At 44.9% G+C, this 15761-nt stretch overlaps 1 protein-coding gene across 3 annotated transcripts in view; it reads right to left on the bottom strand.

Annotated features, from left to right (window-relative positions):
• Positions 1-985: 985 nt before the first annotated feature.
• KEL (Kell blood group, metallo-endopeptidase) overlaps positions 986-15761 on the bottom strand; it is an 18827-nt gene continuing 4051 nt past the window's right edge. Inside the window, exons 7-19 of one of the 3 annotated variants that reach the window (XM_015566703.1) lie at positions 12967-13029; positions 12684-12872; positions 12298-12467; positions 11143-11272; positions 5272-5382; positions 4085-4183; positions 3774-3851; positions 3265-3365; positions 2992-3102; positions 2762-2829; positions 2370-2539; positions 1951-2046; positions 986-1263 (exon numbers count right to left, since the gene is read on the bottom strand). In XM_015566703.1, coding sequence (XP_015422189.1) covers positions 1102-1263; positions 1951-2046; positions 2370-2539; positions 2762-2829; positions 2992-3102; positions 3265-3365; positions 3774-3851; positions 4085-4183; positions 5272-5382; positions 11143-11272; positions 12298-12467; positions 12684-12872; positions 12967-13029 — 1548 coding nt within the window. In that variant the 3' untranslated portion in view covers positions 986-1101. The remainder of the gene's footprint in view (positions 1264-1950; positions 2047-2369; positions 2540-2761; positions 2830-2991; positions 3103-3264; positions 3366-3773; positions 3852-4084; positions 4184-5271; positions 5383-11142; positions 11273-12297; positions 12468-12683; positions 12873-12966; positions 13030-15761) is intronic. The other 2 variants (XM_006768000.2, XM_015566704.1) reach the window with 2 other exon arrangements.

Below are 15761 nucleotides of genomic sequence, written 5' to 3'. Positions count from 1 at the left end.
TCATTCTTTTTTAAGGTGGTCCCTCACTCCCAAATGATGTAACACTTCGGAGGACACAGTTGAGTTGGAAATGGGGTGTTGGTGCTCTTGGGCTGGAGCTGTGGTTTCACACAGACCAGAAGTGACCCCCAGATGGAGCATCACCTCTCCGGTCAAAGACAAGGATATGGATAATTGAGCTAAAAGCCCCAGGACCTAACTTTCCCCATATCCTCCAACTTCTTCCCCTTTCCTGTACAGGGACAGGTTAGGATCGGTGTTCCATTACCTTCCCCCTCTCCTCTGTTCCAGACCAAAATCAAGAGCAGTTCGAAGAGTACTTTGTGGCCTCCTCAGTGGGTGAGATGTGGCAGGAGGTGAACATGGCCCAACAAGAGGATGACAAGACATCGGAGATGGAGAACACAGCTGTTCGTGACCACCTATTCGACCTAGCCTTGTGCTTTAATGTGGCCAGTGTTTTGGTTTTTTTATAAGAGACATTGAAGATGAGGTGGCAGCCTTTTTCCTGGATGAGGACCTGGATATCTACCTCGGCTTCATGATAGCTTACTGACCCTTTCTCCCCTGGGCTTTAGGTCACTACTCCCAGGGAAACGTATACACAGTGTCCTGCCCCTTGTCTGTCCCTGCTCTGAGCTCCATCCCTCAGGGCCCAATACACCAGACCCATGCTCTTCTCTCTTCCACGCCCCTACTGGCTTTGTTCAGCACAGCAGATTAGGGGGAGGAGATAGCTACAATAAAAGTAATAGCAATAAAATCCTGAAACAATTGGGGGCCAGATTCCTGAGACTTAACCAAAGCCCTCCTATCTCGAACTAGTCTGTTTAATCACCCAACATCTGACCTTTAGACCTACCAGTTCACCAATCATTGGTTCTTTCCTTTTCCCATGTCTGTGAACTCTGCTTCAAAGTTTTTCCTTTATCTTTTCTGACTTTTAGGCAGTGCAAATCAGGAAAGAGTCATTAAGAGACAGGCAGAAACCAAGTTCCAGATTTTATTTTTAGAAAAGAAGAGAGGAGACATCATCCTGATTCCATGGATGGGGCAGGGAGATATTGATATGTGTGCATTAAGGTCTCTTTGGTAGCCAGGTTACCAGAGTTGGCAGCGTTCTGAGGGGTTCAGGAGGGCACCACGTGGACAGTGGAAATGTCTAGAGAAAGCTGGAGTGTTGCTGAGGGGCCCATGGACTCGAAGGGTGGGAGGGCTGTGAGTGTCCTGTGAATCCTGTGTGCTGAGCTTCCTACACATCACCTGGGAAGAAAGAGAGGTTCACAGAGGGTAAGGAGAAAAACAGGGTAGATAAGGATCAGTAGGCAAGACCTAGTGACCGAAGTGGTGCAAGGAACAGCAGACAAAGGTCAAGCAGGGATGGGAATGACCAAGGGCCATGAGGAGAGAGGAAGGGCATTTTCCAGTTGTAGGTCATTTAACCTGGCACTAGGCATTCAGGGGAGGGCCCCAGCTATGGAATCAGACCACTTGTAAGTGACTGAGAGGTGGGGTCTATTGGAAGAACTCTGTGACAAGGTCTTTAAGTATATTGAGAAGTTGGGGACAGCCTCTATTGAGGGAACACATGGTACTGAGGGGCTCACACTTGGGGGTGAGGTCTTTGAAGAGAAATGTAGTCTATAGACAGTCTGTTAAGACTTGTTTTTCATGGGTTTGTATTTTCAGGAGAAGAAATAAGAGGGGGGTAAAGTTGAGCTCATCCCAGGAGGGATTTGGAAGTAGAGATTTTTTGTTAGTTTTTTGAAGGACATGCTAAATTTGGCAGAAGAATTTGTGATAACATGAAAGGATGGGCTCAAGGGGACATGTGTGAAAGAACATCCGTGGCAATGGTGGGAGCATTTGAGGCAGAGATTCTTTAAGCTTTACCAATAGGGTATTTATCTAACATGGAGCAAGCCGTGGTGGGAGATGGCGGCCACCTACCTGGGCATAGCTTCGGAAGAAGAGTTGCTGGGGGGTGAGGCCTAGGTTGGGCAGGGTGGTCTCCCCACGGTGCCATAATAGCATCTTGTTGTATGCCTAGATATGGAGGTGGGATGGAGAGTAACCCTTAGGCTCCAAACCTGTGCCATTTGGGGGTTTGTACACAAACCCCAAAACCAGTTCATGGTCCCCTTTCCCAAGTTTTGCACTGACACACAGGTCTGAGCCAGGAGAAATGTACTTGTGAGAAAATCTATGGTTATCCTAGAAAAGAGGGAATCTATTAGGTAGGAGGGGGATCCCCAAGTGGCCACTGTTCAGTGGGTGTATGATGGGCAGAAAGCTTTGCAACTATGTCTGCATGAGGGATGTCTGATTCACTAGTGAAAAGAGATTCTGACCTTTGGGATGTGAGTTACCTGCAGTGCCACTGCCAACGCCCCCATGTCTACAGCATTCTCCAGTACCATGTGGGAGCTATTGAAGGAAGTTACACCGTATAATGGAAAGGCAGCATAGTGGCGCTCCAGACACAGCAGCGCCCCCTCTAGGGCATGGGTATCACAGGCGGGGCAGCCTCCAGGGAGTACTGTTGAAAATAGGGCAAGGGAATAGAATGTTGAGGCATGGTGCAGGGGTGAGGACATGGGGGTACCACAGGCTGGGCTGGCTCCCGGGAGTATTGCAAAGACTCAGGACTATCCCACCCGGAGCCCTCACATACCCTCCCTTTCTCCTCCTCTAGGCCTCTTTTGGAGCCTTCACCTGGGTTCTCAATGACCCCACCTCCCAATGGCCCACTGATACCCACAGAGCTGGTCAAAGATGTGCAATAGCTCCCGGGCCATGATGCTGCCAGCAGCGCCAAAGTTCACGGCCCTAAAGAGACAGGGCTTATCTTATCCCCAGAACCCTTTGACATTTTTAACCCTACTCCTCCAACCACAAGTCCCATCCATTGCCAGCCCCATCCCCCCAAACCTCACAGCTGCCCATCACTTTTAGGAAACTTCCTGTCCACCCTCATGGAATGGCCCATACCTGGGGTAGGCAGGATGGAAGAATGGTGGTTGGAGAAGTCCAGCTGGGAAGACCACTACATGGTCAGTTATTGAATAGTAAGCATTGACCCTCCAGGGGGACACCTGCCACCTGTGGGATGAGCACATATGAATACCAGCTCCATCAAGACATATGTAGTTGCCCCCAACTACTGTCACTGTTCCTGTTTCCCTGAGCCCCTAGATTGCTCTCTTGCTAATCATGGATGTCTATCTCTGGGATGCAGTGTCTGTATCTACTTTGCTCTCATACCTGTGGTGGAGAAAAGGCTGCAAGGAGCTATGGACAATTCTAGCTTGGCGGGATCGAATACCACTCAGGAAGGACTGCAGGAAGCTGGGTCCGAGGTGTACCTGGGAGGAGCCAAGAGGTGACGAGTGTACATCCACATACCCTGATAGCTACATTTGAACCCAAACAGATTAGCCCTACAGACATCCCCAGTACAGTGGAAACCAGCACACCACCACCACACCACACGTGGGCTAGATGGGCTTCACATGTGTCAGCACAGATAAATACCCTCAGGCAAGTCACAAGAATGCACATGTGCATGTGTGCACACACACATTAGGACCTGAAAAGGTTCCATTCATCTGCTGGCAAGACCCACAGTATCTTGCCCATAAAGTCCAGCCTGCAGGAGGGCACGAAGGGATTGGTTCAGATCACTCAAGGAAAATAGATTATCTGCCATTTGAGTGGGTCAGGGGGTGAAGAAGTTGAAGACTAAGGTGGAGCTGTCAAGGGCAGGAACCCACATCACTGTATTTCTGTCTGGCCAGCGCTGGCTCCATGGCCCATTCTGGGCCCCCCATCTTCACCTGCAGCTGGATGACCTGGGGAGAGACACAGGTAGAAGGAACCTAGCTACCCTGAGCTATCAAAGGGAAGTTCTCCTGCTCACTGCCCTATTCCCACCTTCCCTGTTGTCACTAGGGTATGTGTACCACATGTTGGTGTACCCTTGTGCCTGGGTGCTCTCCTCTTGCCTCTGTGATCTCTTGATCCAATACTCAATCCCACCCCCAGCCCTGCACATAATCAACCTGTCTCTTTCCCCTGGCCTCACCCTGTCCTGGGCCTTTTTCCGGGTTTCCTCATCCATCCAGGAAACCCTTCTGAGGCGGGTGATGAGGGCATCCTTGATGGCAGTGAATAAGTCCATGGCCTGTTGGTGTGAGGGGGCAGGGACAGAGAAACAGGATGAGGACCAGTCTTGGTCTTGGGCCTTGGCCCTGAGGAGCTGCCAGAGAAAGGGGAAGATAACAGGAAGAGAGTAGAAAGTGGTATTCCCTAGTGGCCAAAAACCCAGAAAGATCTGTGGAGACAGAAAGGGAAAGTGGGAGCTGGCCACTCCTGAGGGTCGACAGGGGAGACTATGTCTTTTGTGGGAAGTGCTCACCCTGCCAAAGGAGGGAGACCCCATCCTTACTCTGGGCCAGGCAATCCACTCAGAAAGTAGAGGGAGGATGAGGACTATCTCTGTTCTCAAGGACTCTTGTCCTCATACACACACCCCTTTTTTTCCTCACACCTTCTTCCTTAAGGCATGCTTTTCCTCTTTCCACCTTCCTGGGGGCTTCAGCATCCCAACAAGTTGAAGTCGTCCTAGCTTTACAACCTGACTATAGAGTTATTGCCATTTACCATCTCATGTATATCTTTTCTTAATGGAGGAAAATGGACGACAGTATCGGAACCTGAGTTCAAGTCCTGACTCTGCTGTTTGGTAGCTTGGGAAAGCCTCTCTGTGCTTCAGTTCTTAAAGTATCAGAATGATGCTTGTACTTAAAGTAGTTCAAAGGAACTTCTTACAAGAGTACCAGGCACATGATAGGCACTCAAAAAGTATTCAGTAGTTACTTATTTTCACTTCTTAAGATTATATCAATCCATCCTCATGTCATTTCATGTGTTGTTAAAAAATCATAAACAGGGAGTAGCCTTAGAGGTCATGGAGTTCAGTTTTCTCATTTTCTGGTTGAGGAAACACAAGAGCAGGAAAGTTGGATGACTTGTTCGAGTTAGTGCATGTTGTGTACCCTTTATGTCTCATAGCTAAACTATGCAAACCCTGGGGACATAGCACGAGGCATTCTCTCTCTGATATATGTGGACAGTGGGTTCTCTCTCTGTGACTGCCTGACTCCTTAAATACACAAACCATAGAGAAGGACACAGTCAATAGAAATAAAAGAGGATATGTTGGGTGGGGAGGAGTGGAGGGACATAGGCTGGGGAAGCGCCCTCACATACAGCACTTTGGGTGCTTGGGCTGAAGGTCTCACGAACAAACAAGGCTGCCAGGGTAGGCTCAAAGAAGTCTCCAGTATCCTCCACGCACTTCATCCATCGAGGGTGGGTGGGCTACAGAGACAAAGTTAGAATGAGAGGTTTCCATCCAGGGTCTTCCTCATCTGTTTTCCCATGCCAATCTTGTCTAGTCCTCCTCCCAACAGAGACTGGACTCTTTCTGAACATTCTGGGTTTGTCTCACTTTATTCTGTTATGCCTTTTAGTGGTATACATGGACTCATTGCTGTTTAGCTAACCCAGGCTTAGTTCTCCAAGATTAATCTCAGAAGCCTGGGTTGGGCAAATCATCTTATTTATTGCCTACTGAATTTGAAAGCAAGGCTTCTGGGAAGTATCCTTATGAAGAATGGAAAGGCTCCTGAAAGGAGAGGACTAGATACCAAACCTCTCAGGTCCCTTGGCCACCCTGTCCCCACCTACCACAGGCACTGCTCTGGAAACCCAACAATGACTCCCCTTCCCCCGTTTCTTTGCTTAAAATGCAAATTAGAGAAGGTCATTTCTCCCTCTCATCCACCGCCCTCCCCACTCTCCAAATGGTTATCATGGATCATATGGCAAGATCTTGTCTTATAAAGAAGAAAATCATCAGAGTAAAATTATTGGGGTTCAGATGCCATACTATTGCCTGGTAGGAGAACAGTACTGAAGAGAAGACTAAAGATGTGAATTCAGAAAGCTAAGAAACCTGCAGCCAGAGCCACATAAAATGAAGAGAAAATAGGATGAGGTAGGGGACATCTTCAACCTCAAAGGCAGAGAGATGGTTAGACAAAAACTCAAGAGACTCTTGGCATCTGGGGTGATTTTTAACAGTAGGACAGAAAGAATAAGAAAAAGAGTGATGCTGGGGAGGTTTTGATGGTGGGCTTGAATGGTTTTGAAAAAGTTGACCAAGAGGAAGGCCCAGAGATGACTTAGGACAGACTGTAAAACGCGGCCAATGGGCCACAGTAGGAATATGAGAGCTGGCCTAAGGGAAAGCTGAGCTGGGACTTTGAAAAACCAGCTAATAGGCTAATTTAAGTGGAGTGAAGTCACAAGATTTCATTCCTGTAACTTATTTACTCCCCTTAAATCTCCTCTTAGGCTGCCACTAAGCTCTCTGGCCCTAAGACTGGAGAGAGTTTATGGGGCTCCCACAAAAGGACCAGAAAGAGAAGGCCAGTATTGTCTTCAGTGAAGAAGAAAGTCCTGAGCCTGGCTGTTAGGACATTTATCATTTTTGAGGTGGCTCCAGACCTGGTTGCCCACATTGTGTATTCTTGTCCCCTCGCTATGAGACCTGCTAAGGACCTTGTGAGGAGAAGGCACTCAGACACTTCCTCTAGTGTATTAGTTGGAGCACTGAAACACAAATTTGAAAAGCAAACACAAGTGGAAAGGGAACCTGGGTCTGATAGTGAATGACTGGGTCAAGTGCAGGCTCTTCTGGCCATCTTCAAGGTCCATCCCTCTCAGGCCTCCCTATGTCAAGCTTCGTTTGGAGTGACAGCTGGCACAGCAGCCAATAGCACTGGCCTTGTGCTTGGTGGTGCCTCCCCTTTTCATATCTCCTGGTTCTTGACTTATTCCCTGATCCCTTTCTCTGGTGCCTGCTCCTTTCTCCAACAGCCTTTGCTTGCTCCATGCCTGTCTCCATATCCTGGGCCATGGCAGGTCTGACCTGATTCCTGGAGAGTATAGATGCCACCTCAGACTACCCATTGCTCACCCCTGTGCAACTCCGGGAATCATTAAACTGACCACTTTTTAACACTTGGAAAATAATGTGCAGTGACTAAGGGCTAACGTAGGATCACTGAGCACAAACAAGGTCAAAATAATAGGGATTTCTATGGTTAACAGTAATCACGTGAGGACATACTTCAAACCAGGAGTCACAAAACTCAAATAGGGGCCATGAGGTGACATAACTGAGAGAAGCTATCCAACATCAGAACCACAGGACATGGAGGGGCGATGGCAAATAGGAGAGAACACATCCAGTCTGGGCTGAACTGCAGTCAGCTGTTGCCCTGGAGAAGGCGAGCCAAGTAATACACAAACTTCATGTTTACAACAAAGGGCTAAAAATCAGATTACTGGCATGCCATCTCCTAATTTTTGAATGTTGATGATGAATTAAATGTCTATAAAAAGCTTTAAAGACCAACAAAACACATTGATAGGTTAGATGCATCCTCTAGGAACACCTCAATACCTCTTCCACACAGAGAATTTAGTATTTACTAAATGTTGATGTTTAACTTAAATCTTGGTACTTCAGATACACCAGCTATAAAAGTGAGAATGGCTATCTGTTCCAAGTTTATTACAGAGTTGTTTAAAAGATGAAGTAAAAGAATCCATTGAAAACACTCTGTAAATTCTAAGCTGTTACCCTACTAGCATTATTTTGATTTCAAAGAGGCATTTGGTAAAACCACAAATTAAACCCTTAAGAATTAGATTGGAGAAATCTATGTTGGATGATTTGAGTAGATTCTCAGCTGGCTGAACTATAACAAAACATTGAAAATTAATGACTTCAAGTTTGTATGAGCTTCCCTGACTAGGACTACTGAAAAATCTTTCTAAATCCATTAGAATATAAGTGTCTGAGGGCAGAGATTCTTGTCTCTTTTTTCACTGCAGTCTAAAGTTCCTAGAGAAGGGTCTTGTACCTAGCAGGTGCTCAATAAATATTTGCCGCATAAATGAATGGGTGGATCTATAGTCAGGTCTTCAACAGCCTGACCCGATGCTCTTTCTTTTTCAAGATCTTAACAGTAATCTAGATGAAGATAGACTATAGAATGCAAATGACCCAAGGTGAGGGGGAAAGAAGGTAATAAAATGAATGATTTGGGGGAAAAAAAGGATGAAATTACCTGAGTACATTGGGAAGCTGGGCTGAATATAAACAGTTCACATTTAACAGGTACAAATGTAAAGTCCTACTTTTACTTCCCCAAATTCAGCTTCTCAAATATAATAAAACCTGGATTAATAGCCATTTTTTTACTATATATTCAAAATTCATCAATAAAATATGTTCATATAATGAGACCTAGCAGCCTTTCTAAATAAGGACACTATAAAATAGAGTGCATTCAGAAGGATATGGTCAGAAATTTGTACTTAATAACCATAGAACAGAATCATAAATCAGGTCAAATTAAGGCTTAAAGCTTGGTAGTGTCTTTGACTCATACCACGCATTTGTCAGGAAACCCTGTTGCTTAATTTCAAATTACATTCTTTCTAAAGAGGGGTGGGAAACATCTGGCAAGTGAAATCATTTGGTCTGGCCCTGCCAAGGCATTAGGAGTGAGTTAATTAAATGTTTGACCAAATATAGAAGGTTACTTTTTTTTTCCCTTCCTTTTTAATTTTAAAAAAATTTAAGGCTAATTTTTAAGTTGATAATTTTGTATGGCCCATGAATGATGTCATAAATATCCAAATGGCCCTTGGCAGAAAAAAAGGTTCCTCACTCCTGTTTTAAAACATAAAGCAAATAAATCCTATAGGCCCCCTTTTCATGCAGAGAAAAGCCAAAGTCTCTACAGTGACCTACCAGGCCCTATATGCTATCTGAACTCCTCCCTACTGTTTTCTCATTTGCACTCTCTGTTTCAGTTGCACTGGCTCCTTGCTAATCCTCAAACTCTTGGGCATGCTCCCCAAGCAGCAGGCATAGTCCAGCCTGCTCTTCTCAGCCAGAGCCACCAGGAGGATCTGTCATATTACACCACATTTTATCCAGCCTATCCCATGCGTTGTCTCAATGAAATAATAGTCCTTTCTTTGCCAGAAAACTTCAGTTCTCTAGACCCTATTTCTATCCTTCCTCTTGTGTGGAGATCTCACTCTTCTGTCAAACCAACCCAAGTCTCTCCCTGTTGGGAACTCCAGAAGTATCTATTGTCTAAACCATAGTTTCCTTGGAATGAAACTACATCCTTTCATTTATTTGTTGTACAAGAACAGAGTTAAGTGGTTGCAACACAGACCATATGGACCACAAAGCCAAAAATTTTACTCTCTTGACCTTTATAGAAAGAACCCATTTTCTGTACCACCCACTTATTTCTCAATTCTGCATAGTATGTGGTTAAAAACATGGCCCTATGAGCCAGGCGCATTGTTTTGGTGTCTGTTCTTTTATTTATAAGCTGTGTGATCTTGTAAAAGATATTTGTTCTTTCTGGGGTCCTCTGAGTGTTTCTAGGAGGATTAAATAAAACAATTTATGCTAAAAGTTGCATGCAATGAAACTACAAAACAGTAGGTACACACTGTGTATCAGCTGTTATTATTATGTGTCATATTTGGTACTGCTGCTTCAGAGAGGTGAAGTGGCTTACCCAAAGCCACACAACCATTTGTTGGTAGAGCTTCATTCAGCTTTTCATCCCCCAAACAACTATATACCATATAGGATATATATATTCTAATTTTAGCCATTTGTAAGCCTTCTGAGTTCAAGTGTGAGTTTCAATGTTGGCCAGCTCTCTTTCCCCATTCAAGACACTCTTCTGGAATTTACAGGAAGTTGTTGCCAGGTATTTTGTAGCAACCCCAACTAATAGGAGTTCGGACTCTGTTCTTCTTCATCTGAGTCAAGAGAAGGCTGAGTAGAAGGAAGCTACTTGGGGTCTTAAGTGAAAGTACTAAGAAGAAGAGTTTGTGTGTGTGTGTGTGTGTGTGTGTGTGTGTGTGTGTGTGTGTGTGTGTGTTTTGTTTTGTTGTTTTTAGCACAATGATTAATCACAGAAACCCTGGAGTCAGACTGATAGAGTTCAAATCCTAGCTCTATCGACTTACTTGATGTACTACCTTGATCAAGTTTCTTTTGTGCCTAGATTTCCCTGTCTATAAAACAGGGACGAAATGGTGCATCTAACTCATGGAAAACTTGTGAAGATTAAACCAGCTCATCTATCTAAAGGATTTAGAAAAATGTCTAGCACATTTATAAATTCTCAATAAACAATAAATATACTCCAGTACCATGTGCATACATCTTCCCTCTTTGAATTCCACAGATATTTCAGGTTGCCAAAGCAGTGATTTTCTTCAAGGCAGAGAAATGGTTCATAAATTACTAAGAAAAAAAACCCACAAAAGTGCAGTGATTTTCAAGACTAAACCGAGGCCTTTGCAGAGGTTAGGGTGTCTCTAACATACTAGATACCTCCACTTGCATTTGGATGTGTCCAATCTAGATGTCAAAGTTATCTGTAAAGAAGTGTCTCCACACCTTATCTAACACAGTAGACTTCGATTAGTGAAGTGTGTTTGCTATGCAGTCCCTTCCTCAGATACATCAGGAATTGCACCACAAAGCCTATAGTGTGACCCAACAGATACCACTGGATGTCAGAGACTAATTATTTGTGAAGAATATGAGCACCAAACACTGGAATCACCAGGCAAAGGAAAAGCCACTACTAGCTACATCTGTCTCTCATCCCATCCTCAAGTCACAGAGTTCAGGATAGTTAGGAAAATAGTTTAAGGGTCACGAAAAGGAAAAGCAGGTCTTGATAATTTTAGACCTCTATATTCAAACTTTAATACTCAGCAAAAGGCCATAGGCATAGACATAGCCAGATGTGCCTAAAAGGTCTGTTACTTGGTACCTCAATTCTCACGGTAAGCCTTGCATTCCAAACCTGTCTGCTTCCATGGAAAGCCCAGACATTGAGAGGCATCTACTCTTATGTCCCCTGCCTGAAAGGAATAGGCCAAAATTTACCCCTCAAAATAACAGATACTCCTTTATCCCCCAATCTGGGACAATTTATGCCCTCCTGTCCTCACCACAGGTGGCCGTTCCGTCAGCTCCCACAGTTTCTGGTTCAGGGATCTGTGTGCCTCCTGGAATTTACTGTCCAGGGCTGGAGAAAGGGTCCCCACCAGCCCAAAGATCATGTGGCTCTGCAGAAAGTCCCTGTGGAGAGAAAAGAGACCCACACACCTCCTGGCTCTGTATTTATAGAGAAGAGCTGTTTGTGAAAAAGTGAAGGATCAATTTTCTTGGTTTGGGTTGGAGTGGGGTTCAAGAATGATGAAACAAAGAACTAGATGAAGAGGCAGACTTCTCAAGTCACAGGGAGAGAAAGATCTGGACTAGATGAAGATGGACTTAGATTTCACAAAACTGATTCATCTACTTCTATGACCAAGATCTCTCTCATCTTAAGATGTATCTTCTAAGCACAACAAAGCTGGGATCAGGGACCTTTTTCTGCCCTGATGGCAACTCTCTTACAGGTTTGATTTGTGCCTTTACGTAAATCTGCTCATACCCACATGAATGCTTGTCTGTTTCCCTCAGAAAGAATCTCTAGATGTTGCTGCCACTGAGTTACTATGAAGAAGGGTCCAAATCCTTGGAAGAAGCCCCTTTAGGTGGTGGCCACACAGGTATCAGGGATGGAGGAAGGCCCAACACAGAGCCTCACCCTCATGTCCCCCACCTTCTTTGACTTCCTGATCTTTCCCACAAGGCCTCCACATATGAGAAATGACCTCTGCCTCAGCTTTTCCCCCAGAGCAGCCCAACCATTATCTCCTCCATCCAATCCCCTCATATGCCCCCTCCTCCCACCCACACTCATCAGCAACTGATGAGACACATGGCCAAGCTAACCCCATGACTTGCCTTCCAAAATCTCCTACATCTGAGTCTCTTCACAGGCTTGGTTCTACTCCAGCAAATACTGTGTCTTGCCAGACACTGGTATCCCTCATTTCCTGTGTGTTTTTCCTTCCCCAAGCCTCTCATCTTTCCTCCAATTTATCTTGGGCTGTCAACCCCAACCCTTCTCTGTCCCATGTGTCTGTGAGTCCCTCCCATCTTCCTGGGAGGCTCTTACCAGCCTTCATTCTCCAAGTCACCTGTGTTCCTGAGACCTCTGGGTTTTCAGACTCTTTCCTCTGCCCTGTACCTCCCTGAGCCCACCTGGAGCAAACCTGTGGCTCAACAGCTGTTTTTCCACCAGTTGTGACATGTCTTTCAAATAATCCAGGTTATGTACCACGATGGTCTTGGAGGGGCTCAGGGACATTGGTGTGAATGTTGCTTGGAGGCAGGACAACCAGTCGATGGCAGGGGCCATTTCCTTAGAAGAGGGACACAAAGGCTGAGGGGAACAGAAAAGGAGGAGAGAAGGAAGAAGGGTTTCCCCACCTTCAGGGTTTGAGGGGGTTTGGGGGAGGGGGATGGTTAGGGGAAAGGATGGAGCCAAAAATGTTAGAGATGGAAAGGAATTCAGGGAATGAGGAGAAAGAAGGAGGTCAAGGAAGTTTGAAAGAGAGGACCTTATACCCATCCTCCTCCAGTCCCCGGTTCAAGGCACCTGCAGTTGGTCTATAGTGATGAGCTGGAAGACCTTCCCCTGTGCCTGCTGCTGCCCCAGGGGCCTCAGAAACTGGAACAGTTGTGAGGTAATGGAGATGGACAAGGAGGCATGTTCTTGCACCTTGCCTGGGTCTCCTCCCAGCAAGGTTCCCAGCTGATTCAGGTAAGCCAAGTATTCCCGCACGATCTGGGGGAGGAGTAACCTCAGTCACAGGCACTAGTGGCCCCCATCTTTCTCCTAGAGTCAAAGGTCAAAACCTTTGTCCACCGCTCCATCTTACCTGGGCATAGATCTTCTGTTCTTGCTCTTGCTTGAGGGGGATGTCAAACTCTGGCTGGTCTATCTGGACACAAGAGAGACTGGAGAGAAAGGGGAAGTGTGGAGGAAGGAGAGGACAGGTGTGGGGAGGTGGGGACTGTGCCATGGAAGACAGCCTCAGGAGATGGAATGAAGAGGGCACAGAGAAGGAGTGAGAATACAAAGAAAGGAAAGAACTGGGTGCAAGGAGATGGAGGAAATGTGAAGAGAAGGTGGGTATTTCAATCAGTTTTGGGGGTGCTCAGCGAGAGAAGCATGATAATCGTCTCCTGAAAGAAACCGTGCCTGTGCTAGGGCCAGGCCTAGAGTATAGGAGTGAGATACCATCTCAGATGCAAACTTTAAGAGGTAATAAAACTCAGTAATCAAGGTAACTAATAGCCTAATTGATATTTTTAAAAATCAAAATGAATGCTAAAAATCCATGCTGAGTAAAATAACAAGGCTTTGTTCACCATAGATTTTCTCCCCCAAAATAAGGGGAGAATATGAGCTGAGCCCTGAAGCGTGGTTGATTCAAATGTATTTTTTTATTCACTTTTAAAAAAAATTGTAGATATTTTCAAAAAAGTCTACAGTAGAGTTTTAATCTATTTTGGAAAAAATGTTTTGTTTTGTTTTTCAAAAAATCCACAATGAAAAAAATTTGATATTTTGTTTATTGTGGATTTTTCCATTGACTTTCATTTTTGAAAAAATTTCATTAAATATTATTTATCTTGACTACTGAGTTTTAGGGACTCTTTTAAATTTTGCACACTAGCCAAGTGGCTTGCTCACCTCCCTTGCCTCATCTTGGTTCTGGCACTGGCATGTCCTTGATTCTATTCTGGATTTTTTTCTCCTACACTTTCCTTGTTTTTTTCCAACTTCAATATCCCACTCCCACCTTGAGCTATCTACATTTCCCTGACCTTGAAAAAACGTTCACCTGACTCCCTTGTCATATTTTATGTCCAAGCTAAAGAACTAAGTCATCTATATCCCTGCTTCAGCTTCCTTATCTTCCTCCTACACTCTGTATGACCTGTGGCCATTTTCATAACCCTTTCTGATGCTATCTCTAGGAGGTTTCCAAGGCTGCCTTCTCATTCCTTATTCTCAGAGCTCAGAAATCTTAGAATCAAAAATGACCCCTCTCTCCTGAAACTGCCTCCTCCCATGTCCTATGTGGCTCACTTTGTGGCTAGTCTGACCCCCACCTCGCTGCCTATTCTTGCTCCTCTCTGCCTCCACCCCCTCATTGGAGTGCTCCCCCAGTCTATTCTTTCTACTCATTCTACTCCCCAGAGTCCATCCAGTCTCAAGTTGACAGTAACCACCTCTTTCCATTCATACAAAATCAAAACTGGGGGGTCACTTTGCAACTCCTCCATTTCCTTCATGTACATTCAATCAGTCATCAAGTCCTCTGGACCATGACCACAAGGATAGAGTCACCTAAACCCTCATATCTGGGCTTTCCTTTCCATTTCTACCATAAGCATTTTAGCTCGGAACCTCAAAATTGCTCATCTCAATTCCTCAGCACGTCTAGGTTGACCTCCCAAACTGCTGACTCTACTTAAGTTCACTGTACAACCATTGTATTTGAAAGACTTTAGTTGCAATTTTTTTCTATTATGTCAAAAGTTATCACCTCGATCTGGCTTCTTAGGTATGGAATAATCAGCTCAACCTCATGTCTTCAGGTGTGTGTGTGTGTTTTGTTGCATCTCACCCCATAGCCTCTGTTCACCCACCCCACAGAGGAGTCACACCATCCCAGGCTTTTCTCTTAGTTCAGGGCTTCCCCTAAAAAGCCTCTTAGGTGAAGCTAAAGGGCTCTTTTCATGTCCTTTAGCTTCACCTTTACCTCTATGAATGAACCACACTCCAGGGCTCAGCCCATATTCTCCCCTCTCTGATTATTCCTTAACCATTTCAGATTTAACTAATCCCCCAAGTTCATTAAACTTCTGAGCACTCCCGTTGGAACTAAAGTCAGAATACCATATACTGATGTCAGTTTTTCTTGTATATTTATCTTTTATAAACTGTGAAGTTTTTGAGAATGGGGTCAAATATATAGCATCACATTACCTGCCACAATACAGAGCCTCCAGTATTTTTATTTATTTATTGCTCAACAAACACCTGGTGTGGGCCTGGCTTTGTGCTAGGTCCTGAGAATCACAGGTGAATAAGGTGTGACCCTGTTTTTAAAAGGCTTACACCCTTCAACACAGTGTTAAGTGCTGAGGGCATGGAAAAGGGGAGGGTGGATGGGTTCTCCATCTCGAGCCAGGATGTCAGTGAAGAGATAATAATGTAAGCCAAAATTTGACAAATATGTACATTTTCCAGGCTAAGCATGGGGAGTTGGGGAGTAGTGTTGTAGGTAAAGGAAGTCATATATATAATGGACTGAGGAGCAGTGAGTGAGCATGGCTTGGAATTTAAGGGGCAGAAGGGATGTGGCAGGAGATAAAGCTGGAGAAGTCTGTAGGGATCAGACTAAAAAGGCTTGCAAGGTTTTGCTAAAGATTAAGAACTAGATGACCTGGTGAGTCAGGGGCATTTAAGCAGAGATATTAGCATAATTAGCTCTTGATGTAAATAAGAAAAGGGTGATAATGAAGATAGAGGTCTAGTTAAGAGGCTCTGGGGTAATCAGATAAGCAATAAAGAAGACCACAACTATTTATGTCTTCCCTGGACTGGCCTTGCTACTCTTTTCCCCAATCTTCCCTAGAGTCCCTAACTCTCACACGAATA

Source organism: Myotis davidii, unplaced genomic scaffold (assembly GCF_000327345.1).
Source record: "Myotis davidii unplaced genomic scaffold, ASM32734v1 scaffold22, whole genome shotgun sequence".
Classification (NCBI taxonomy): Eukaryota; Metazoa; Chordata; class Mammalia; order Chiroptera; family Vespertilionidae; genus Myotis; species Myotis davidii.
This window is presented reverse-complemented; position numbering and strand designations above follow the sequence as displayed.